Here is a 27,354-nt window from a genome sequence, read left to right as displayed (position 1 = left end):
AGTGAGTTTGATCCAAAATACTTCAGAGTATCTATTCCAAAAAAGAAGAATCTGATATCTGACCGTTTAATAGAGCGGTGCAATGTAATCTACCCTGAATACAGGAGTGGCTCAGTATTAGAAAATGAAGATGATTTATGCGAGTTTGATGATTTTCTAATAGGTACTTCGTCAAAGACAATAGTTTCCAATATCTATTTGATTGATCAAAATTGTGACAAGATTAATCACTGTTGTTTCTACAACTGTAATTTTGAAAATATTGTTGATATCCAAATATACAACGATCTTTATGGCAAAATTTCAGAGAAGATTAAGAAATTACAAAAGTCGAAGGATGTTAATAATAGCATTCCAAATTCTTTTAAGTTGATACCAATCGGCAATGTCACACTAATATTTGATGTTAAGAACACCTCAGAACTTGAAATCTCTGCTTCAGATCCAAAAAATATCAACAGAAATTCCTACTTTTCAAAAGTAGAAAATGATTTTAAGTCTTCAGAAGGTTTTGATAGAACCATATGTATCAAATGTTTTTTAAGTATAAAAACACTTGATAAATTGCTCAGGAAGGCTGAGGAGAATAAAATCCAAAAAATTTTGACAATTGACGAAAAGCCATCTATTGATATAGTAAGTAATAAGAACATAGATATAAATCCTCAGTACAATACATCAAGTGAAGATGAATCTGTCTCTAGTCAGGAGAATTGTGACTTTGTACAAACCACAACTATTTCTGCTGTTTTCAACAATAAGGGAAAGTGCTTGGTCGTGATGAAATATCGTTTTACTGGATTATTCAGTTTTATCAACTACTTCGAATATATTGACTTGTTGGGATTTGCTTCTAATGTGTTTATAAAGAAGAAGTATTTTTTGGGCTTTTATGGGAGTAGATTAGCTCTTATTAATTTTGATTTAAGTGATTATATTTCAATATGCCAGTTAATTGACGATGGATTTCGTTGTGGAGCTGAAATGGTTTCATTCACAGACCATAAGATGTTAGAATATGAAAGTGCTCGAGTTGCTGAGGATAGGTTTATTTCTGCAGATTTAAATTTGCTAAGTCATTTTGCAACTGAGTGTTGCCATAATCTACCAAATTTTAAGCCAAAGAAAATTAGCTTTGTTATTACACCAGCTAAGATTGTATCAGAACATAAGACTATTGTTGAAAAAGAATTCCATCCTCACATTATTACCTAACCATGAATAGTGACTAAATTCCAATATACATATTGAGTTATTAGTAATATTTGAATAAAATTTATAATCAATTGTTTAATATTGTTTTATGGGCAGGTTTCTCTTCTGCTCAGCATATTCTTAAACTAATAAAAGTTGTACAATGCTGTGTTTTGTACTCTGAACTGTAATCGAAGTTTTCTTCCTATTATCAAAATTTCTCGACTCTGGCTTAATAATTTTTTCCTAATTTCCAGATTAGGTATATTTTGGTTTTTTTAATTTTTCTAGCCCCAAATGCTTTATAAAATCGTCTTTTTCGTATTATGGATAGCATCACGAATGTTATATTGTGATCTGAAAATTTCAGATACTTGTTGCAATGTAAAGAATAGTTCTTGCAATTTTTTTGGCAAGAACTGTGAAAATATAATTGCATCAGTGTTTTATGAGTCTGTCATTTGTGATATGATGGATGACTCCTATGATCTATGCTGCTTTGTTAATGATCAATTTCATGGAAAGAAGTCTATTCACCATAACTCCCATAAGAACTTTGAACAGAAAATGGTTGATTTTTATAAAACTTACGAAAATATGCCAATTGGCCGGATACTCTATAAACTTGACGATACTGAAGATATTTTATCAGCAGAGAAAACAAAATTTCCCAGTAATGAATTTATTCGTCATAATATTCTAGAATTATCACCTCAGTTTGACATATCACAATTTGCCTCAAATTTACTTAATGATGATATTGATAAAAGATTATTTGTAACATCGGAAGTCAAAATATGCATAAACTGCCTACCAAAGCTAAAATTTTACTCCAAAATTACATCACTAATGGGCAAGGGTGAGGATGCTTATGAAGAAAGCTCTTGTGACGAAGACAATTCACTTTTTAACAAGCTTGTTTATATCGGTGATATTGAAAACCATAAAATTCAAATAATTTGTAACAATTATGGTCGGTTATTGACATTAGAAGCTAGAAATGGACATGGATCGGTGGCTGGTAACTTTAACCAAAACTATTCTCAAAAAAATATCGTAGTTTTTGCAGATGGAAAACTATTTGTTGCTAAAAATGATTTAAAATCAATTTATGAGTTCAAGCATTTTGATGAAAAAGCATATATTTTGGAGGAGAATTCTATCAAACAGGTTGCTGTTGGATTTCCAGAACAGCACAAAATCATATATCTGGAAAGTGTACTTGGTTCACCATCAAACACCAGATTACACAGAGAAGCCATGGAAATGTGGGGTAGCATTAATGCTATATCTGGCTGTTTGATTAGTGTGTCTTCAGAGGACATCAATTCTGGTGTATTATTATCTGCTAAGCCTCCCAAGATGTTTAGGAAAATCAACATATTAAAATCCAAAATTGTTTTTGATGCTCAGGGACGATATTCTTTCAATGCCGTGGATGAAAACATTGTCCAGAAAGCACATACTGCCAAACTTTACTTATCTGATAATATTTGTTCAGATAAACATCGCTGTTGTTTCTATGGCTGTAATTTACGAAATGCTACCAAAATTCTGATTTATGAAAATAAAGTTAATTCTGCACTTCTAAAACACCAGAAGGCTGAATTAGCAGGAGACTCTGAATTATTGAGAAAGTTTTATGAAGATCATGCCAATTTAATACTCGGATCGATAAAGTATAGATTTGAAATGAATGTGGAGTCACCAACATCTGTTTATTTGGATCCTTATTTGTCCAAAAATAGGGCCAATTTTGATTCTCTGGTAGGTACTTCAACAAGTATCTGTATTAAGTGCTTGGAGAATATCCGTTCTCTAAATTATATTTTAGAACATTCAGAGATGTTGAACGTAAGAAAGATTATGAAGGTGAATAGGTCGATGAATATTTCTGCGATATTTAACAAAAATGGACAGTGTTTATCGGTGAGTGAATTCGTGCCACTGTATTTCATACGCCCATTTAAACTATTGGCTTATTTCACTCGCTGGCTACCATTTTTGAAGCATATTTTTTATACGGAATACTTTTTGGGGTTTTATAAAGATAAACTGTGCTTAATCAGTGAGAATTTCTATGATATTAGAAATATAAGTGACACAGCTTTGAGTTCACTTATTTGTAGTACAAGAGAGTTCTCCTTTAACAAGAATTTAGATATAATTACAGAGCACGAAAAATTAATCTATTTAGATGATCAAACTTCTATCTTTAGCAATCATCAGAAGGAGGAAGTAAAGCTATATAAGTCTTTTTGCACAGTTCTGATTTCAAAATTATATGATGTGCTTCCAGATTTTAAACCAAAGGGTCTAAAGTTTATTCATTCTAATATTGGACCGGCTTCTGACAATATCAGTACCTTAAATACACCAATTCTACATCCTCATTGAACTAATAAACATATTATTGATTGATCTTTTAAAGTTATATGGGTTACCTAAGTGTTTTAAATCCTTTAACTTAAAATCTTGTGGGGAATTTTGATAGGGTGAATAACGGAGATCAGAGATACTTGACTATTAATACTGCGTATAAATATTTTATGTATACTAATAGACAGATATATACCATTTATTTAATTTAAAACTATTGATTCACTCAATTAATGTAAAATCATCTTTTTCAATTTTTTCAGGTTCTGATTCTGACACAGATGAACCCTTTGAATGAGAATGGGCCTTTTTTGTTTTCACACCCGCAAATGTATCACTTCCAGTTTCCTTATGGCTTCTTGTAACTTCAGCGAACCTTACTTTCTTCAAATTATCATAATGCACTGTTATGTTATTAATAACAGCATGAGCTGCTTTTGGTAATTGAGACAAATTTGGTTTCTTTACAGCTAATCCTAATCCTGGCCATAATTTTGCCAATTCATGAATAGGAAGATATGTTTTAAAATTAACATTGATGGCACACAAACGGCTTCCAACCATTCCCAACATATATTCTGATCTAAGAATTGCCATACATTTAAAAACATAGGGAATATAATAATCCAAAGAGGACAGATCAACCAAATCAATTCTAAATATTCTAAAATGGACAGCATCTCCACTTCTGGAACAGAGTACTGAAACTGGCAAATTATTAGAATCTACTCCCAAATTTGTGATTGCTAGGACTTGTTCTTTAGCACAAGTTTTTATAATTTCTTCGAACAAATCCCACGACTCTAAGCATTCCAAACATACAGGTTTTGAGTATTTTTCACAATTTTCAAAGCGCTTGAGTTCATCAATCTTTTCATCTAGAACTAAATTTTCCTCCGGAAAATAATCCAAAGAATCTTTCAGCTTCTTGGCCTCATCATCGACTAAAAAAGTATAAGTGCCTTGTCCAACATCTGTAACCGCAAATTTTTCGAACAAAATCTTTCTCGTTTCTGAGAATTTATCAAATTTTCCATCTTCAAAACACTTTAAGATTTCATGGAAGTAATTTCTATAAATTTTTAAATTAGAAAGATTCGTAATATCACAATTATAGAAACAACAGTATCTATTGCTAGAACACCCTTCAGATGTCAAATAATAGTTGATGTTGCAATTCTTTTTGGATTCAATGGGATTAAATCCCTCCATTGAATCGTAGTCTGTGGAATTTTTAGCAAACTTAACACTTTTAGCCTTTATTACCCTTCCCGTTTTGCTGCCACTCAATCTATCAGCGATATACTTCCAATGTAGCTCATGATCGAAGTAGAATTTTTTCGTATCTGAAACATCAACTTGGTGTGAATGCAATCTCCTTGAGTTAATAAAACGAAATGCAATTGTCTTTTCAAAATTCATACTTATTGCCTGAAGACTACCATCTATATATCCTATGAAAAATGAAGATGATTGGTCTTTACTAGTTTTACCGTCCTTTGATATAGCAACCTGAATAGGATCTTTTTTAATATTAAAAAACTTTCCATCATCTTTTGATACAATTACCTGGATGGTTTCTTTTTCAGAATTAAAATAAGCGTACATCGGATGCTTATCTTTGTATTTACCAACCTCCTGTAAAATGTTGTAACTTTTTTCCGGATAATCATCATTTTTAACAAAATCCATAATATTTGCATAATACTTAAGCATTTTGATACATTTGAAACATATTGTAACACCATACTTTTTAACATGTTTTTCAAACTCCATATCGCTTTTCACTTTTTTTTTCTCTTCCTCGGTTAATTTGGGGGCTTTTGGTTTGAATTTTGTTGATTTATCAGACGATTTCTTCAGGGACACTTCATCCTCGTAAGACTTATTAGTGATTTTTTCAAAGTTGATATCCGTCTTTTTTTTATTAAATGGAGTTTTCCACCATTCAGTCTCTCTAAAATATGAAAAAAAATTTACTAGCGACTCCTCTTCATATTTAACTGTTACTGGTTTAATATCAAACACATAGTTGCATACTTCTTTGCTAGTACACTCAATTTCTGCATCATTCACCTCATAAACAACCTTCCCTATTTGACAATTCTTTAGTTTTTCCTCATAAATCTCTTTAATCTGATCCACCACATTCTCCTTGTGAGCACTGTACTCGTAAATACTTTCATCATGGAGTAATATGTCTTCTGTCGCTTCAACGGCTTTGTTGATCTCTTCTTCGTAAAACACTGCCCCTCTAACTCTCATAGCCTCTCTATTAAAAAAGTCACACGTTCTCTTACCAGCACAGGGCAATTCTGACATTTTAAGTGGAACAACAATTGTCCTAGAAAGAATTGTTATAAATAAGATAGTGATAATTTTCATAGGGGTAAGTTCATAAAAAATTTTTTTAATTCCCAAAATAGAAAATTGTCAAACTTTATTGATTAATTGAAACTATTTCAATCAAGAAGGAGCTTTAGGAATTTAAAATTGCTATAAATATATTACGATGATGGAAATAAAATAATTCTTCATAGCATTGGCCAAATTTCATAAAAATTTTGGAAGATGTCACGCAGTCTAAAATCATGTGAATTACTAAATAGCAACTGCTAAATTAATTCATCAGGGTTCAGAATAAGCCTAATTGGTTGGTGAATCAATAGAGAATCAAGACAAGATTATGTGAAATAAAATTGATCCAAATAAACCGTAGTAAAATGTTCGATCACTATTTTTCACAAGTTAAATAGTCAAAATATTACTTTATCGGTAATTGATGACTTAGCATATTTTAAAGAACTATGCTATCAAGTTTATCAAGTAACGGTATATTAAATGCAAGACATACGAAATTATCACCATAACAAATAAATATTATTAGTTTCAAAATTTATTACATTATCAAAATTCAGAGCTATCAGAGGCTCCTAGAAGAGAAATATCATCTTTAATGGACGACTCATGTTCGCTCAATTCAGTCAGATCCTCTGAAATATTCGAAAAATCACTTTTTGGTAGATGCAAATGTGGCTTTTTTGATTTGAGGCCAACAAATTGATCTTTATTTGCTTCTGGTTGTGGTACTTTGGAAAATTTACGGAATTTAAATCTCCTCAACCAATCAAATAACCCCTTGATATTGTTCACTGTTGATTTACAAGCTTCAGGTAAATGTTCCAAATTTGGTGGCTTAGCAACCAGCCACCCATACCTTAGCTTAGCAATCTCATGAATGGGCATGTATGTTTGAAGGTTTGTGTTGATAGCACAAAGCCTATCTCCTACCATCCCTAAAAAGTACTCGGCCTTAACAAAATAAGAGAATATTTTGGGGAAAAAGAAATCCATAAAGGAAATGATTTTTCCAGGATCTACTTTTAGTATTCTGAAATGAACTGTATTTCCCCTTCGACTCAAAACTATTGAAATGGGTTTTTGATCTAAACACACACCAATTTGAGCAACTGCCTTTACATTTTCCTTCACACACAATGTCAATAATTCCTCAAATAAGGTCAAAGAGGAAAGACAATCCAAGCAAATGGTTTTGTTGTGCTTTTCACAGTTTTCAAATCGATTAATTTCATCAATTTTTTCTTCATATGGTCCATTTTCACCTGGAACATATGTCAAAGAATCCTTCAGTCTTTTCGCATCTTCATCACAAACAAATTCATACTTTCCTTCCCCGAGATCCAACCCTGCATACTTGTTAAAAAACTTATTTTTTTCTTCAATAGTGACTTCATAAAACTTATCATCAAACGATTTTAAAACATCTTCAACATTCTCCTGATAACGTGTAAATTCAGTTAAATAAAACAGATCACACGTGTAAAGACAGCAGTGCCTGTTGAAATCGCAAGACTCTGATGTCAAATGATATTTAACTTTGGAACTCTCCAATTTTTCAGTGGGATTGATATCTTCAAAAGACGAATGGCGGTCCAAATTCTTAACGTACAGTACACCCTTAACCTTTGTAACCTTTGGCTTGATACTCAAACTTTCTATAACCGATTTCCACTCTTTGTTAGCACTTAGAAGAGAATTCTCGCTACTCAGGCAATCAAAAGGATACAGCTTATATTGTTGTGTGTCCAAAAGTCTAAATGGAATAGCGTCCTTAAGATCCATGGATATTGCCTGAAGCTGTCCATCTATAAAGACTAAGAAACGCTTAGGAGAAGGTGGAGCTGGATCAGTCGGACCAAAAATTATTTGCTTGGCTTTTACGTTTATCGCCTGAATTGTCTCTCCCCTTTTATTAAAAAACGCATACATTCTATGTTTTTCCCGATATCTTGGCAACTCTAGCAAATTTGTATAACTTTCCAAGTGATTATCTAGACTTGCAACACGATCCATGAAGTTTTTATACAAATCAAGCATTCTCAAGCACTTAAAGCATATAGAAATGCCATTTTTGGTAATATCCTTTTCAAAACTATCCTTGATCATACCTTCAGGAATCTTTTCATTTTTCAGAGGGTTTATAACTTCTACATCAGAAAGAAATTTCTTCATTGTAGACATAGAGGAACTCTTTTTGTACGTTTTCCGTGGCTTATACTCAGCAGTGTTTTGGTTTGTAGATAAGTAGTCGAATTCTGGTTCATTGTATGGGAGCTTTTTGCTAAATGGATAGTCCCACCATGAGGTCTTTAAAAAATATGACCACATATTGGTGATAGGTTTCTCCTCATAGTTAAATGTAACTGGCTTTATGGGAAGTTGATGGTCGCTGAACTTTACTGTCCGATCTGTTGTATCGAGCTTGGTATCATCAACCTCATAAACACATTTCCCAATTACCAAGTCTTTTAACTGTGATTGATAGAGTGATTTAATATAATTCAGCACATCTCTATTATTTATGCTGGGAGAATAGATATCTTCCTGGAAAATTTCAAAATCGCATGTGTTATCTATTGCCTCTAATACTTCTTCACAATATAAAACTACTCCCCTTATCTTTATAGATTCTTTATTAAAAAAATCACAAAATGTATCCCCTGCGCATGGACACTCCGCCATTCTAATTGGCACCGCTACTGTTCGTGAAAATATAACTCCAAAGAATACTAAAAATATTTTCATGGGTGAAAAGTTTTAATTGGATTTTTGGGAGTACCCAAAATGGAAAATTGAAAAAGTAGATTTTGATTGTGGTATGAAGCTCTGTAACTTCTAATATACAGAGTTAAGATACTGTAATTCATAAATATAATCTCATAAGGCTTATTTGTCTTGTAGTTATACTCATACTCCTATTTATTTTCACCAACCATTCCCCTTTATATTTTTATTTTAATGTATTAATTAATTAATATTTTTCGGATCTAGAGCTTTTAATAAGTACAAAACCTGTAATATGGCTATTATCCCCAATATGACCCTCATAATGTTTTTGTCTGATGTATGATCAATAATGCTGATTTGAAAATTTTAATACAACAATAAAAATCAGAAAACATATCTTTAAATGCTATTAAACACATTGATGGAGAAAGTAAATAGATATTTTTAAGATTTTTTAATCATGGAGTGCATCTACCCACTTTTCTTGGATATAATGTAGATTGATCAACATTACTATATCTCATTATACCCATCATTAATCTCTCAAAACCTAATCCATATCCGCCTTTTGAGGCTGGCCCAAATTTGGCCATATCCAAATACCAATAGTATGGTGATGGATCAATTCCTTCTCTCATAAAACCACTCTTCAGTTCATCATATTTATCGGCTCTCATAGAGCCACCCACAATTTCCCCAATACCTGGAAACAGTAAATCGCAACTCTGAGTTCCTTCAGAATCCCTTTTAACATAAAATGGTTTGTGATCTACAGGAAATCTTATCAGAAAAACAGGTTGGCCTTTACCATACTCTTCAACAATGAATCTCTCTGATGCATCAGCAATATCATCACCCTCTGCATAGGGTGTCTGATCAGGCTTTAAATGCTTTTTTTCCATTAGAAATTTTATTGCATCATTATGTGTCAATCTCTTAAATGGCTCATCAGAGATCACAACCTGTTCAAAGTCAGGATAAACCTTCTGCAATTTCGGAAGAAAAACTGAATAAAATCTCTTTATAACGGATTTAACCAGCTGCTCAATACTATCCATCAGATCACTAAAAGTAATGTCGACTAATTCTGCTTCTACATGTGTGTATTCAGAAAGATGTCTGCTAGTTTTGGACTTTTCTGCTCTATAAGATGGCATGATACAGAATGCTTTACCGGCCACTGGAGCTACTGTCTCCAAATACAGTTGAGAGGATTGAGTCAAGTAAGCTTTTTCACCGTAGAAATCCAATGTAAATAAAGTAGATCCTCCCTCAACTTGAGTTTGAACAAGTGTTGGTGGGGTAATTTCACAGTAATCCTTTGTCCAGTAAAACTCCCTGCAGCATCTTAGCAACTGCGACCTTGCTTCTAAAAAGAGCGATCTTTCTTTCATTCTAAGAGCTAAGTGCGCATAGTCAAGCAAACTTTCCTTCTCCGAATACTGGTTCAAAGGAAAAGATGGAGCTTGGAATCCGTTGTATACAGAATATGCCTCAATCTCAACTTCAAATCTATAGTCGTCCTTCTGACTATTGTTTTCCTTCACAATTCCAAAAATCCTCAGGGTTGTATTCACTGTAAACGACCTGTTTGTAGGAATAACACATTTTATCGTACTAAACTGAGAAGTTAAATCTATAAAACTAATGTTCTTTAGAGCTGCACTTTTGGTTACCCAGCCGAAAGTTGATATTTTCTGGCCAATTTGATCTGCCGAAATCTCCTTGAGCGAGTACTTCATATACTCGGACTGATCCACTGTATCCATTTTGAAATCAGATATTTTCAGAGTTGCCAACTCTTCCTCAATAGTAGGTACCATATGGGCATTTGAAAAAGAAAGTTTTTAAAATATCGCAACTATATTTGGAAAAAATTAAATACATGTGTATCATGGACTATATCTCATAATTTTAATTTATTTCTGATTTTTTATATTTGTTAATTAAAATAGAACTAAAAAATCAGAACAAGAAACAATTTCTACAGACATGACATTACAATATATCACGTACTACAGCCTCAATAACTCAATGCAATATGATTTCATTTAATTTTCCTTTTTTGGAAAATAATAATACCACCCAACTTCTATCAAGAAAATAAATGACAAAAAGCAAGAAAATATATCCACAGTAATAATAATTTTACACAAAATTATTGACTGATTGTTGAAGAACTACATGGATAAAGCCAATATAGGCTATAGTTAATACCATTCGAATTAAAAAGCTATTTGCAATAGAATACTTAAACACTATTACAAACCAAGAGATTATGCTGAAATTGCAGACAAATGTAATCACAAAATTGTTAAATGAGCTTTACTTAAGATTTAACCACTTGAAAATGATTTAATCTTGTAATTTGTCTAGATATGTCTTAGTATTTAATTTACTAATAATTTTTGGAAAGTCATTGTAATTATTTTGTTAAAAGGGGTTTTACTGCACATTTTTACCATAAAAGCGTATAATTAGTAGAGAGATTTGGTAAAACAAATCATATAATAGCATCATATAAATACCTATACAAAAAGAATGATAATTCTCCAAGGTTATAGTATATACTTAGTCTACTACCAACATAACCCTTTACACAAACGTACTTCTAGATCTATATACTATTAACTAATATATTATACAAGACTTTAACTCAATGATAGACTACTTGTCTTTGTTATAGCAATACCAAATAACTAATATTAGAATAATTTTATTCATAAATCACGGATCTATCAAAGTATTCTACTTCAACTTCTTCATCAAACCATAGTTTGATTTCCCTTTTTGCATTTTCAACTGAATCAGCACCATGAATAATATTTCTTCCTGTCTCGTTAGCAAAATCACCTCTAATTGTTCCTGGAAGAGCTTCTGCAATGTTGGTAGCACCGATCATCTTTCTTGCCACATCCACAGCATTTTTTCCAACGAATACCATCGGCACTACAACCCCACTACTCATATGAGCAACTAATCCTTTGTAGAATGGTTTGTTACTCAAAGACTCATAATGCACAGCCAATAATTTAGAATCGGCCTTGATCATTTTGATTGAGGCCAGATAGAGTCCTTTCTTCTCAAATCTTGAGATTATCTCTCCAATCAACCTTCTCTGAACACCATCTGGTTTAATCATTACAAATGTCTGCTCCATATTGGGGGTTAAAGAATTCTCAAGATAATTCTCAAAAGTGGATACTGTTCTACCAAGAAAAACAGAAATAAAAAAACAAATGGTATAGACTGATAGCATACCACCAGTTGATCTGCATTTGTACAAGCTTCCAAATAAAGAGGCTGTTTTATTGATTTTCATACCCTTAAGATTCTTACTCAGGATTTTTATATTAAAATTTTTTCCACAATTGTAAAATAAAATAATTCATTAAAATATAAACAAACAATCTGGTTGGTTGTATTCTCAACACTTTTGGATAATATTCTACTAAAATTTTTGATAAACTAGGTTTTCTCACTATCTAATCCAAAATATACACTTGGGAGGGAAATATTTCAAGAAGTAGTCATAATCCTTAACTGCTCACTGATTTTTAACTATTTTGATATTAAAATGAACACTTAAAAAATCAACCAATATTTTTAATAATTTATTCCTACAAGCTGCTATTATTTAACACACTATCAATTCTATCAATTATGTGGCCCAGGGTTTGGGAACTATCTAAGTTGGCATATGGACTGTTTTGGTGGATATTAGTGTTTATAGGAGACTGATAATTGCCATAATGATTTTGAATATTATTGCTGGTTTGATTTGGGGTGGTTTTTTCTATTTTATTGCCAATATATTGATTCACAATAACATCCTGTTTAGGCTGATTTGTTAAATGTGTTGCATCACTTTTGGTTGTAAGGTTTAACTCATCAAAAATATGGGACATTTCTCCTATTTTCTTAGCCTTGTTGGGACCGATTTGTCTTACATCTTTATCCTTTAAGAACCCTTTTATATTTAAATCATGCTCTTTCGAAAATAAATCCGAATCAAACTCTTCGTTTTGTTTAAGTAGTTTAGAATTTTCTTTGTGGTGTAATAGTCCAGAATTCTTTTTGTGAGTAAACGAACCCAAATCAATCTCCTTTGCCCTGTTTGATTTTTCCGATTTTATTTTTGTTGGGTTTTTTAAGTGGCTAACCTCGGAGCCTTTCTTATTTGTAGGATATCTTTTAATTTCCGATTTCTTATTTTTACCAATTTTCATTTCCGAATAATCTTTCTCGGATGAAGACTCTTCATTGGAATTATCATATTTGGAATTATCATATGAATCAAAAACGCTCGTAATAAGTTTCTTCTTCCCACTCTTTTGGTTGTGCGTTTTTTTTTCATTGAAGAATGAAAGTAAGCTTGTATTATCTTTTTTAATATTATCATCAATAATATCAAATTCGGAAAGAGTACCAATCTTCTTTGTGTCCTTATTTCTGTGTTCTATTTCCGGCTTCTCTACATCATCATCTTCACTTGCATTATTGTTAATAGCTTCCTTTAACCTTGCATTTCCATTCTTTTTCTTCCTCGACAAATTATTTTTCTTGTGAGATATATCTTTATTAAGTTCAGGGGGTGTATCGTTATAGGCCATATACGATTCTTCAGTATTAACGAATCTATTTTCGAATGCCTTTCTGCCATTCTGCTCATTGGAACAGCTCAGTTTTATTGTACCTGCATTTACCAGTTTATAAATTTGACTTTTTGACTGGTTACACTGTGTTAATAAAAAAGAACTCTTAAAATATGTAAGACACATATTGGTATTCGTGGATAGTTGAAACTCTTTGGTTTTTTTGTTCTTAATAACCACATGTAAATTTAACACGGACAAATCTATCATATTCGAATCACTTTCAATATCATCAATAGTTGAATTCTTATTAGGCTTATGAAAATTGGTTGGCTGCACACTACCCTTATTATCTAGTTCATTCCGGCCATTGGAAGAATCCACATTTTCCTTGCTTCCTTTTAAAATTTCATTGATTCTTTTTAAAACTTCGGTTGATATTGATTTGTCAGTAAAGAAAGAAGAATTGCTTTGTGAGAGGGTAGAATCAGCTTGCCGATCACTGCTTTTGTTACCATGCCTTACAGAGTCTTTACTACCTATTTTTAAAAAATCCTTCTGTGAATTAGTTCCATCATCTCCACTCATAAATGCTTCCTGATTTTTACTTAGTCCACCAGATTTCTTGGTAGCTAGGTTTTTGCCAGAATTGCTAAAGCTATTATTAAAATCGTCCCATTTCATAACTCTTCTCTTTTCTTTTCCATTCCGATCATCATCATTCGAGGTTGCTTCAGCTCCATGCTTAGTTCGATCTACTGTATAATATTCAACATTTCTATTTCTTATATCGACAATTTTCAACTTAACCGATACACCGTCAGAATCATACGCAAACGAATAATACTCTCCATTCGTATAAAAGTAAAGAATCCTGTTGTGAATTACTGTGTACATTCTAGATACATTGAAGGGTGTGGGTGGAGAGAGGGAAATGGGATGTGTATTCACAAGAAACAATGAATGCATGGTATTGATGTTCATATGGACAGTATCGGTTATTTCGTCATCAATATCCTTTAGATATGGCATTGTAAGGAGCCTATAAGACTTTATCATCAAAGGAAAAAAATTCAAAAAAATCATCTGCAACATATAGATTAAAAATATAAATAATAGCATAGAAATAGAAAATAACAGTTTCAAGAAATAAATAAATAAATGGTATAAGAGAATAATGTTATTGGGTATTATAGATCTATGATTCACACAAGTGGCCCACATACATATTTACTTTATCAAGGAAAAGATATATTTCGATATCAAACAATAGATTTTAAAAAGATTAATACGGAGCAATCAAGATTATCGAAATATCCAATATTAGTAAAACCACAGATATAAATATATTATTCATACTTTTTTATTTCTTAGTTATTCAATAATCCCTTTATACTATTTAAATCAACATACTTCAGCTGTACATTTATTTTTTGGTCGATATACCCCTTCGACCAATCATCACCAATTGCAAATACAAAGGTAGTTTCATCAGGGCCCAAAGCGAATGCGGTTATAGGACAATCATAATCACCCTTTGCTTTCTTCATTCTAGTATTTTTATTAAAGAATACTAACGAGCCATCAGATCCACCGGTAATAACCAAATTCTCTCTATAAATTAATATCTTATTAACAGAATACAGTTTGTTCTCCGCCCTGTGGCATCTGAAGATGAAGGAGTTGTTGCCCATACCAAGATTATTTATATTTATTCCGGTAAAAATCTCAATCTTACCCTCCACTGAGCCTACCCCCAAAGTCATTCCATAGTCCTTTGTCATGCTTAGGTTAACACTTCTAATATTATAGTTGAATTTGGTACTGATAACCTGCTGTTGCATATTTGACAGGTTTATGATTATAACAGTTTTATCAGATAGACCAATTGCAAGTATACTTTCCAGAATATCCATACAATATATCTTTCCAGGACAAGCTTGAGAATGTACCTCCTTAAGGGTCGAGTCAAATATTTTAATGAACGAATCAAACGAGCCGGAGATTATATAAGAGCTATTGAATGACTTGAGAGATTTTATACCTGATGAATGAGCCTGTACTGGCACAGTAATTGTTGGAGGATTTATCGTGATTGGGGAAGTATTGTTGTATGAACATACCTGCTGAATTTTTCCATCTACTAATCCAACATACAATGCGTTTCCGACAAATACCAGGCTTAATATTGGCGAAGCAGTTGTAAATAATTGAATAGGTAAGAAAGACTTGGCAGAAGTATTATTAAATGAATTGCCATTAAACGCATTGTTGCTACCCTTTATTTCATATATTCTTACAGTGGCATCCCAACTTGAAACTGCCATTAGAGTATTTTCCAAATTAAAGCATATTTCACTTACAGAATCGACTGGTGGATTTTGAATATCAATACATTCTAAATTGTCTTTTTTAACTGTTGAAAATTTCGAAAAATTCATTATGAGAGGGTGAGAAAAAGGAATTAAAAAGCCTACAAAATTTATAAAATTATCAAATAACTAATTAAGTGCTTGGATTATTAATTGTAGACATAAGTTATCTTCACACATTTTAGGAATAACCATAGAAATAGTGTAACATCCCACATCTATAGTGATGAGCTCAACAACCTAATCATTAGATACACAGCAAATCATTCTTATAAAAATGTCTAATTGGATTGCTATGAAAAGAGTTTAAATTATTAATGGGATATCTCCTGATATAAGTATGGTACTAGTCTCTGCAGATATATACATTGATCATAAACAACCAATATATACATGCAACAAAGATGGTTTATTTACCTTATGTCTGGAATAAATTTTGATGAAAATTAAATATCATCGTATTGCTCAGCGAGTTATAATGTTGGATGTGATGTCAAGCACTACAACTCCAAAAACACCTATACCAAAAACTTTTTTAGAAATAGTAATATATGAGTTTATTTTTATAATCCTTTCTTATATCCATTACTGGACATTGATTCCTCTTTTCTTGAGAATGCATATTTATAGTAGTCACTAGAAGTTGCCTCTTCTTTTTTTGAGAATGCATACTTATAGTAGACCATGAAGAAATCAAAATATAGACCTGTCTGTATCACTGATGTTACTATCATTAGCAAATCCACACTACTTCCATTTAGTTTTCGAACAATAAAGTATATTAGATAGTTTAGTCTGTATAAACCAAGAAGTAAAATATACGTACTTGTCATACTTTCACAACTGGATTCTTCTTGGGTCATGACTAACTGTGGTAGAATAGCCACCGACTCCAGTATAAGACTGATTGTATATGCCAACTCTGTTAAGGAGTATTCCTTACTTAGAAAATTAATGATACCTCCAACAACAGTACTTGCAAATAATATGACTGTGATGGGGAATGTATCGAATCTTTTGGAGTAGCTGTGCCTGTACTTTATACATATGAGATATATGATGTATATCTGGTAAAAAATGAAAATAATTTTACAGATAGAATTGTAGATAATTAGCGGAACCAATCTCATATAGAACAGATCGATATATCTTAAGAAGTATGTTATTAAATATATCAGATGGGTTTTCAGGCTTAGGCCAGCCACACTACGTGTTTGCTTTATTTTATTGTACATCACTGCTCTACTAGCAAACATAAGAGCATCACCAACAAATCTGAAAAGAACTAGCATAAAGGGTAAAAAACAAAGAAAAGAATTTTTGGCTAACTAATCATAATTAATTAACTAGCACCAATCCCAGTGATTTAGTTTCTCATCACACAGACTATTTTCATATTATGTAAATTTTTACTCCTATATTTTTTATATCTCCTTCACAGCCCATGTATCCTCCAAATATTTCCGAAGAAGAGAATTATAGCTATAGAAAAACAGTAAATTATAGAAGTAGTGGAGCTTATATACCTTTATTGAAAAAGAAGGGAAATATAGAAGATGATTCAAAAAGTGTGAACAATATAACCAATTGTAGTGAGCAAAATAGTATTCACAAATTCAGTGATTCCTCGGTTGATGAATATGATATTTCTATGAATCCCATTAAGCCTGCCTTTTATGGGAAACAATCTATTTGGACCCAAACCAATGAAAAATGGTGTGAATATGCACCCTCATGGAGAATTGTGGGGCAAAATACCCAACAAAGCAACAGCTGTATCAGTGATACCAAGGAAAATAGTGCCAATTCTTATAATTTATTTGGTAGTAACAAATTGAAAAATATTCAACATGTCTGCGATGTAAATTCATTATTATTGGAAAAGAAACAGTTGACTAATTCTTATGTAGATTCATTGATGAATTCAATAAATGATAAGAAACAGGTCAGCCAAAATCAGCAAGATAGTATTTCCACAAATATCAAGTATTTTGTTGTTTTCGATAGTGGTAGAACTTTATTGTCTCAGTGGAGCACGATAGAAGACACCCCACTAAGAAGGGGAATGTACGTAATTTTAGAGGCCGATAGGGGAGAAGACTGTGGGAGAATAGCAGGGGAGTATGGAAAATGTGAAAATAATACAATTTATGATAGGTACAATAAAGCAATTTATGGAATTAATAATAAAGAAAGTAAAGAGACTTATGGCAACTGCAACACTACAAATACAGGAATTGATCATGATACAAATAAAAAAGATGACAATTCCACCAATAATGTCGATATAGCGAATAACATTATTTCATTGGATTATGATCCAATTCCTTTCTTTTCAGAAAACTGGAAGCATTCGCCACAGAAATTTATCAAAAGAATTGCCACAAAGGAAGACATAGACAAAATACTAAGGAAGAGAAAGAAGGAGTTATCCGCAATAGATTATATTAATCATGTAAAGGGGGTATATTCTTGTGATATGAAGATAACCAGATGCGAATATCAGTGGGATGATAATAGAATAACATTCTATTATACGAGTAAAGAGAGAATCGATTTTAGAGAATTAGTTAGAGAAGCCTTTAGACATTTTAAGATAAGAATATGGATGTGCAGTGAAAGTAGATGGTGGGTATAAATATATTTAATAAATAATTTTCTTATTGATATTACGTTCTATGGGAATAATATATAAGGAACTCTTGTTTTCATACAACATTGGCTTCTATATATATTCTTCTATATATACAGATTTTTATTCGGCAAATCGTTTTCATAGCTATATAATGTTAATGTAGATTATCTTCACACCTATATAAAGATATATTACCAGCATTATCCAATCCAAATATATGTTTGTATACTTTTCGAAAATGGGGATTATATTTCTACTCATGTATTTATATATTTTAACAACTGTATTATAAATACATTCTGTATAAATATATTTGCAAACTTTTATAAGCTTTTCAGGGTAGAGCAAATTCTTGATCACTTCCCATTCTATTAAAAACTCACCATATATTAGCCATATGCAGCCCTTCTTTAGATAATACCATATATATGTGTTTATATAGTACCATATGTATGCATTTATATAGTACCATATGTATTGTTCAAAATAATATACTAAATTGGATATCACATGCATTCTGAAAAACCTAATAAGATACATCTCTATAACACTCCATACCGAAAACACTACCGATCGTATTAATTTATCTACATAGGTAAAGACATGAGAAAATGTATTGATAATTCCAGTACAGAAGGCTTTTAACGTGGGAAACAGGGCATCATCCTTATTAAAATCCCTTCTGTTATCATGAATACTCATGTGATTCAGAAAGAATACACTAAGTCCTCCCACGAATATATGCAAAATATAAAGAAATGGGTAAATTTCTATATCAGCATCAAAATGACTTATAGCACAAGCCATCAAATTTGTTAGAATAGTATATAGTACCATAAAATCAAGGAATATCCAAAACTGATATTTATGACGCACACCAAAGAGATAGACTACAAAGTATAGAAGGCCAAATATAAGTATATAGTAGAGAATATTAAAATTTGTAGTAAGCTGAGTGTGTAATGATGATACCACTGAATCATAGATGGATTCAGTCATTCTGGGGCGTGAAAAAATAGAAAAGACCAAATATAGTGCAATTTACCATTTATGGAAAGCTTAAAATCTATAAATACTGAATTTATAAGACTTAACATAAATACAAGCGATATTTGTTTTGTTATCTATATTACGAACTTATTACATTTCCAAAAGCTTTTTATTTCACAATATTAACAACTTACAGCCATGTTTTTATATAAAGGTTGTTTGTAATATAAAACATATTATAAACGTATAAAATTTGCCGGCGCTATAATTTATTCAATAGATAACCAGAGAATCCATATTTCAAGACTATTTAACATGAAAATGCAGTTACGACCCTACAAAAAATTAATCATGGTATTTGTTAACCTCACCCTCTTAATTGATTTGTGAGCATTGACTGCACAAATCAACAGATGTAGAGTCTATTCTCAGTCTTATAATCTCATTAAATTACTCTACAACAAATTATCCAAAATTCGAAAATTGGATTTCAATCCTGTAAAGGAAGGAAGTTCTTAGAATCAAAATTATCAATTAATTTACTTTAAATACTGATGTGCCAACCAAAATGCTTGAATTTTTAACAATACTGGACATACCGCAAAAACAAGAATGGGATCGGGATTGACAAAATCTGAACATATACAGATTGGGCCAGCACAAATGTAGATAAAGCATCATATCCCATACATCCTAAGTATATCAACAAACAAGCCCCAAGTATCTTAAAGTAAAAATCTCTATAAGTTTTATTTGGCAAGATACTTATTATTTTCAAAATAATAAGTACAATAGCCAAAAATATTGATAAATTAGCAATCCATGGAATATAAACCTCACCAATACTACTAGGCAAGGATATATTATTCGACAAGGTAGATATTTTGTTAGATACTGTATTGTACATTTTAAGTGTAGGACTTTCCCTGGATGGTATTTCATTAATAAATGGTTCAGGAGTTGCGGATGTATTCGATAATAAAATATCTTCCTTCATTGGAATATCTGCTTGTTGAATAGTAATCGGAAATTCCATTGTGGGATTTATCGACCCAAGTGTTGGATGTTTATTTGGAAATTTTGATGCTTGGAAACCATCTACAGTGGCTTCGACTATTTTGCCATCAGGCTGATTATTGTGGTTATTATTACTGTCACTATATTTGCTGAACAAATCCGTAACTGTATTTAAGTTTTCACTCTTATGAACAATAAACTCAACCAACCTAAAAAGCGTGCACGCTGTTCCCCATACTGTTCCCCATACTACTCCTCCGTGTTCGAATGGTATTTTATCCATGAATGGGTAATTATGAAAATTTTAGTTTTTAATATTCCAAAACGGAAATGTGGTCATTTTATGAAATTGAGTATTTGTAAATTAGAATATAACTAGTTGTATCGCTAGAAGTGAAACAACTGACATGCAATAATATACAAAGGAGTAGAGAATTCTAGAAATATAAGTAATTTTTTATTTAACTAGAGTTTAACTTGTCATCAATTTATTCATCTACTTATTATCGCTAGAAAAAGCAGATGCTAGGCAATCCTTAACAGATATTGTTAAATTTGCAAAATATTCTACCATTGAAAGTAAATAGCCTTTTTTGGGCATTTCATTGTTTTCCTCATTAACATAGACTAGAGTTAAATTCTTCGACGTCTGTTGATAATATAAATTTCTACAAAATGTTATAGGAAGCAATATTATCAGTGAAACCACTGCGAACAACTGTACGGCAGTTACTATCTTCAACATCACAAATGGATCAACTTCACACCACCATGGTCCAATAATTATTAAGAATGATGAAATAAACGAAATAACAATGTTAGAACTTACTAATTCTATAAATCTCAACTTATAACTTTTTCCAACAAAAAACTTCAAGCATAAATCAAGAAATATCAAATAGATCACCAAATGAATATAGAATATCAATAGGAATAAAAACAAAGAATTTTCATTATATACATTAGTATAATATGCCCCCAAATCCTTTTCCAGTAATGAGTTATTCCAAAAACTATTAGACATTTTTGGGGAAAAACAAAAACTATAATTAATAAAAATCAAATAACAAGTAGATTTTAAATTGGTAGTGGTATGCTAAAAATAGAGAAAACACATATCTTTAAAAGAAAAATCTCAATATTCTATTTTGAGCATATACATTATTAAAAAATCAAAAGACTATTTCCTATTATATGTAAAGAAGAGAATTTTGTACCGTAAATAAGTGGCATGATATTAAAATTATAAGTCTTATAACAGCTTTAAAATCTTCTGGTTTTTATTGCATGGTACATTAATTTCTTCGTCTAACAGTTTATGAAAATATCACATGAGTTTAATGTTTTTAAGAGAATAAAAACATAATTTGTACTGGTCAATATAGTTTAATATTCTCTTCTTTCTAGTTTGTAAATACAATGTAATGTCTCCATAGGACAAATTTATTTAAATTAAATGTCTTCAGAATTTATCATTATATCAAAATAATTTCTGCAAGTCTTAAGCAGTTGGGGGATAGTATAATTTAAAACTTTACAATGCCAAATTTCAATAAAGATGGTCATTCTCTTGGCTTGTATGTTGTTTTAGTTCGATTACAAACAATTTTATTATTTAAATCTGTGTTGTGAAATTTTAGTGAGAATAGGCATTCAATATAATATCCTAATAACTCTGGATGGAAACAATGCTACAATTCAATAATACTGTTTATTTATGAATATCTGGTCTAGATGATTTTCATATTTTCTATTCCCTCTATTATATTTTTAGATTCTGCCTTTTTGATATTTTCAGAATTTAGTTTTTGTTTTTCCACTAGGGTTTGGGATCGATTTAATTCATTCAATTTTGACAAAAACACAGACAACTTTCTGTTACAATTATTCAATGCCTTTTTTATAGGTGTTTCATTTCTATTCTTGTTCGGACTGAATAGTTTTTTCGATATCTCTGTCATGGGGCTGAAAAATACAAATAAATTTAATAAGCTTATGAACTGCAAGAAAATTAAATCTCGGTCAGTATGTATATTTTTTAAAGTTAAAAGCTGTTTTTTGAACAGAAATATTAATCATAAGGGAGGTACACATTTTGGATGTTTTAAAAATCATGTTCAATTGTTACGGGATATTATTATATTAAATTTATATTATGGAAGGTTATAGGGTTACTCATTAATTAGTGCAAATAGAATGTTACAGGAATGTAAAACATAGCATCGGCCTGTACTTGGTTTAAGTAACTCTAATATGATGCACACTACAACATAAACTAAAAATATTAATATTTTTTAATTTCCAAGGCTATAGAACAATATATATATATTGACTGCCAAAGGAGACACAATGTTCCTACAAGAATAATACTGAAAATGTCAAATCTTTAATAATAGTGGATACAATATTATGGCTTTAGCTGACTATAACATTCCAAGCCCAAAGTATTGTTGGAAACAACCAGCAAATCCCATATAATTTATCTCCGTCTTTCATATCTGCTTATTTCTTCAGTACTAATGTCTTCAATATGGTCTCTTTTTTCGTTATTTTTTTTCAATTTTTTACGAATCTCTTTTCTGGTCGATTTAAGAATGCTAGAAGCAGAAGCTTTCATTTCCAGTGGGCATCCTAGTCCAACTCGACGAGGAAGAAAAGTCACTGAAATATCCATTGAATGGAAATAATTTGAAAGAATAGTTTTAAGAAGCATTTTACTGAAAAATGGGATGATAGGTTAAAAAAAAATATATTGGTATTTCTGATTTCTCCATCTAAACTATCTCCCATTCTTAAGAGTTGAAAATTTAACCTTCTGATCTAGAATTTTCCAGTGATTTACCAAAAAATTATGAATTGTTTTAAGTCCTCATGAAGTTAATGAATTACTCCAAAATTCAAAGTAGACTCAAAAAAGACGTTGAAATGTATGAAGAAGAAATAGTTCAATACAGAAAGGATATGGAAACTACAGTGTGCGAATTTGAAAGAAAATTGAAAGTTAAGCAAATTGAAGAAACTGAAAAGGCTTTAAAGCAAATTCGCAAAAAAATGGAGGAGTTTAGTCAATAAAAATTTAAATTATGGTTTAAGTATAGTTTTCCTTCATTATTAGAAATCTTAGTTCTAGATCTCATTATATTATTTCCCCAGATAAGTCTTTTATGCAGCATAGCTTAGGTAAATTAGATTATTTTAAAGGTATAGTTATTGGGATTTTAATAGTAAGCATCGAACTCCATGCAAAAAGGTTCTGTATATTATTGTGGATACATAATCGAGAGATCCTTGATACTCATCATCTCATACTTTCTTATTCTTTAAATGAGAAATCTTTCATATCTAAATCGCAGCCAATAATGAATGTTGGTTTAGTGGACTACTATTATTTTGAGACATTAAAAGCAAAATTCTTCTGGCATATCAATTATTCAGAATATCCATTTATACACTTTAATTCAAAAACACATTTGTTATTAATAAGTGTCTTGAGCTATGTTATCGATCATGATCTCAAGTTTCTCAGTTTGTTTCATCAAAATTGAAAACTTAGTAGTCAATTATGAATAGCCATACAGGTAATAACAGTTAGCTTTTGTCTTTTGAAAAATTTCCCCCCAATTATGCAAGTGCAGGAATTAAGAAGAATCAATCTTCCATACAACTATAACGAAGATAAAGAAAAATTAAAGAAATTCTTTTTATTTTTTACAGAAAATGAACGCTTTAAATATCTTGATGCAATTAGAGAGCCCATAATCAATATAGATTTGAATGACTTGTCCATGTATGATGAAACTGGTTTATCTACTCGATTTGAGGCAAATTGCTACACGTACTTAAGTATGGTATATTCTATCATTGATGAAATTAGCTATGATACAAATATGGAGGTCGAACATTCTTCCGAAGATATTTTCATGCATCACAGAATTAGTAGATTTAAGGAAAAGTATCCAGAAAAAAATGTTTGTGAGGTGCTGGGGTTTCTACTAAGGAATTATAGCATCAATGTAATTAGTAAGAATAGTATTGTTCATTCAATCAGAGAAATAAAATCTAGTAACATAGGAGCACTTAGTAATGTTAGAGGTATTGTAACTCGTGTTTCCCAAGTTAAGCCGTATGTTCAGGTTGCAACATATATCTGTGAGTCATGTGGAACTGAGACATATCAGCAAATCAAAAATGACACATTTGATTTGTTGGAAGAATGCGGGTCTGAAAAATGTAGGATTAGGAAGGTAAAGGGAACACTTTGTCTGGTTACCCGTGGGAGTAAATTTATCAAATACCAGTCTGTACAAATCCAGGAGTTTACATCAGATGTGCCCCATGGATCTGTCCCAAGAGTTCTTAATTTGGAATGCTATGATTCTCAAACTGAAATTTGCAGGCCAGGGGATGCCATTGTTGCCACAGGAATCTTTTTACCCAAACCATACTATGGATATAAAAAAATCAAGGCAGGGTTGCTAAATGATACTTTTTTACATGTTTTATCCATTCGATCTGAATGCACAAATGGATTGAGTGCGACAATGGATTTACAAGATGATACTGTTGATTTAGCATCATATGCAATTGATGATCTTGTAAAAGCATTTGCTCCAGAAATATTTGGTATGGAAGATGTCAAAAAAATTCTTTTATTGATGTTGGTCTCGGCTCCCACTATTACAAGAACTGATGGGATGAAAATTAGAGGAGATATAAATGTATTGCTTTTGGGAGATCCGGGTATTGCAAAAAGTCAACTGTTAAAAACAGTTATAAGGTTGGCTAAGAGAGGTGTATATACAACTGGAAGGGGATCTTCTGGAGTTGGGTTGACAGCATCTGTTTCAAGAGATCCAATAACCAATGAAGTTATTTTAGAGGGAGGAGCCCTTGTTTTGTCTGATAAAGGAGTCTGCTGTATTGATGAGCTTGATAAGATGAATGAAATTGATCGTGTTTCAATTCATGAAGTAATGGAGCAGCAAAGTGTTAGTGTGTCTAAAGCAGGTATAAACACGAGTCTGAATGCCAGAGCATCGATTCTAGGGGCAGCAAATCCAGTAAAGGGGCGGTATGATCCAAAAAAGAGTGTAGAATACAATGTCAATTTACCATGCTCACTTCTGAGTCGTTTTGATGTTCTATGTATTCTGAAAGATGATTTTGACAATGATAAAGACTTAGCAATGGCCACACACATAACTAATTTGCACGTTGGCAATGATTCTGTTCAAAGAAGTCCGATCATAGAATATTCACAACTATCCAACTATATTTCAGAATGCAAAAAAATTGAGTCTAAAATTGATCCAAATCTTAGGAATAAGTTAACACATGCCTATGTTTCAGCTAGATCTGATCGGCAACTAACACCTAGGTATCTTCTATCTTTGATTAGGCTAAGCTTGGCACACGCTAGACTTAGAAAATCTGCAGTCGTAGAAGAAGCTGATGTCAACGAGGCTCTTAGGCTTATGGAATTGATGAAATTAAAGGTTTCTGATAACTCCACAGTTTCTCTGAAACAGTCAATCTATAACTTTATAATTTCATCAGCGGAAAATAACAGAGTGGATCTTGAGGAGTTATTTTCTCTTGCACCATTTGATAGATCGAAGATTGAGGAGGTCATTACAGATTTTGCAGCTTCAGGCATTTGGATGAGAAGCAATGACGAATTAATAATATTTAATTAAAACAGTGAAAATTATTCGATTAATTGCTTTATTAATTATGTAAATTGGATCATTAGCTGGAGCTCTGTTATTCAATTGTTTATTTTATTAAGCATTCCGCAAGGCATCATTCCGAAGCATCTCATGATATTAAAGCTTTCATACCGTTTGTTTAGCATTGTTATGAATGCTTTTGATTCTTCTCAATAAATTCGGAAATCTTGAGTCCCCACACCAGTTTGGAATATACTTTTTATAAGAAAGGATTATTTAATGTTTTATCAAGATGTTTAATAACGTAAAACCCTAATCAAACCCTCTATCGATAAATTTACAATTCTTATAAAAATCGTTTAGAATTTTATGGATCTCGACAAAAATTTCAAAATGGATATCTTAATCAAACTAATAGTATTTTAATACTTAGAAATATTTATTTCTCTGGAATAAAAACCGAAATATTTGTTCTAGAAAATTCCGCTTCGGGAACATAATCAAATTTGCAGAAAAACATGTAATCTGCATCATTATGCATGTATTTGGATAGAACCATAACCAATTTTGTACCATCTTCCTTCTCTAGTAAACTATCTGGAGAAGCATTGGGAAACTGTGCGAAGAAGTCTTCGATGGATTTTTTATCTTCAGCTGAAAAATCGAAAATTGAGATTGACTCTTCAGTTTCTAAATCAGTAGTGAATTCTGTAAAGTCAGAATTTATCATATAAACTGGGTTATAGAATGCCTCGAATGAATCAATCTTATAGATTTGGGAGGAACAGTTTACAATTTTGAAGTAATTAGAACCTGTTTTTAGATTATATGCTGTAACATTATTCTTGGCAGCTCCATGCTTACCAGGTTTACTAGTTGTTACATTTGTAACATGTAAAAAGGATACTTTATTCCCCTCAATTTCCAAGAATTTATCCCCGGTCTTTATGGATTTTCCTTCCACAACAGTCGTCTTCATTATTGGGGAAAAATTTTAAAATTTTTTTAAAAGTCGAACATTTTTAAGCAAACAGTAAAATAGATTATCCATGAATGATCATCAACAGTTTTTGACAAAGTAGTTTCACCAAGCTTTGAAGCTAGTTATATTTATGGAGTAATGGAACCATTAACAAACTAAAGTAGTTGAAATTATTGTCAAAATGTTGATTAATTGAGTATGAAGCACCTTGTTTGTGTCTTCAATTAAATATATGATCGATCAATCAATATAAGCATACTTTTGCAAAATCTCATTTATTTTCTTTACTATGGAAATACTTTATCAAATCATCACATCCTCCAACAAATTTTTTATCAATGAATATCTTTGGAAATGTCCGCAATGAAAATTTGTCATGAATTTCAATCGATAGTTTTTCTCCAATTTCAGAATTTCTATCAATGATCTTAGG

The 27,354-nt window shown here is 31.5% G+C and overlaps 1 protein-coding gene and 1 pseudogene across 1 annotated transcript; both read right to left on the bottom strand.

Moving 5' to 3' along the window:
- LOC147075349 (uncharacterized) overlaps positions 1–27,354 on the bottom strand; it is a 248,195-nt pseudogene that overhangs the window by 28,800 nt on the left and 192,041 nt on the right.
- Positions 9,120–10,430, bottom strand: LOC147075360 (uncharacterized). The gene has a single exon (XM_085942512.1). It carries the CDS (start codon positions 10,428–10,430, stop codon positions 9,120–9,122), a length of 1,311 nt encoding a protein of 436 aa, XP_085798638.1.

Source organism: Rhyacophila brunnea, unplaced genomic scaffold (assembly GCF_057557595.1).
Source record: "Rhyacophila brunnea isolate RB1 unplaced genomic scaffold, BYU_Rbru_1.0 scaffold_149, whole genome shotgun sequence".
NCBI lineage: Eukaryota > Metazoa > Arthropoda > Insecta > Trichoptera > Rhyacophilidae > Rhyacophila > Rhyacophila brunnea.
This window is presented reverse-complemented; position numbering and strand designations above follow the sequence as displayed.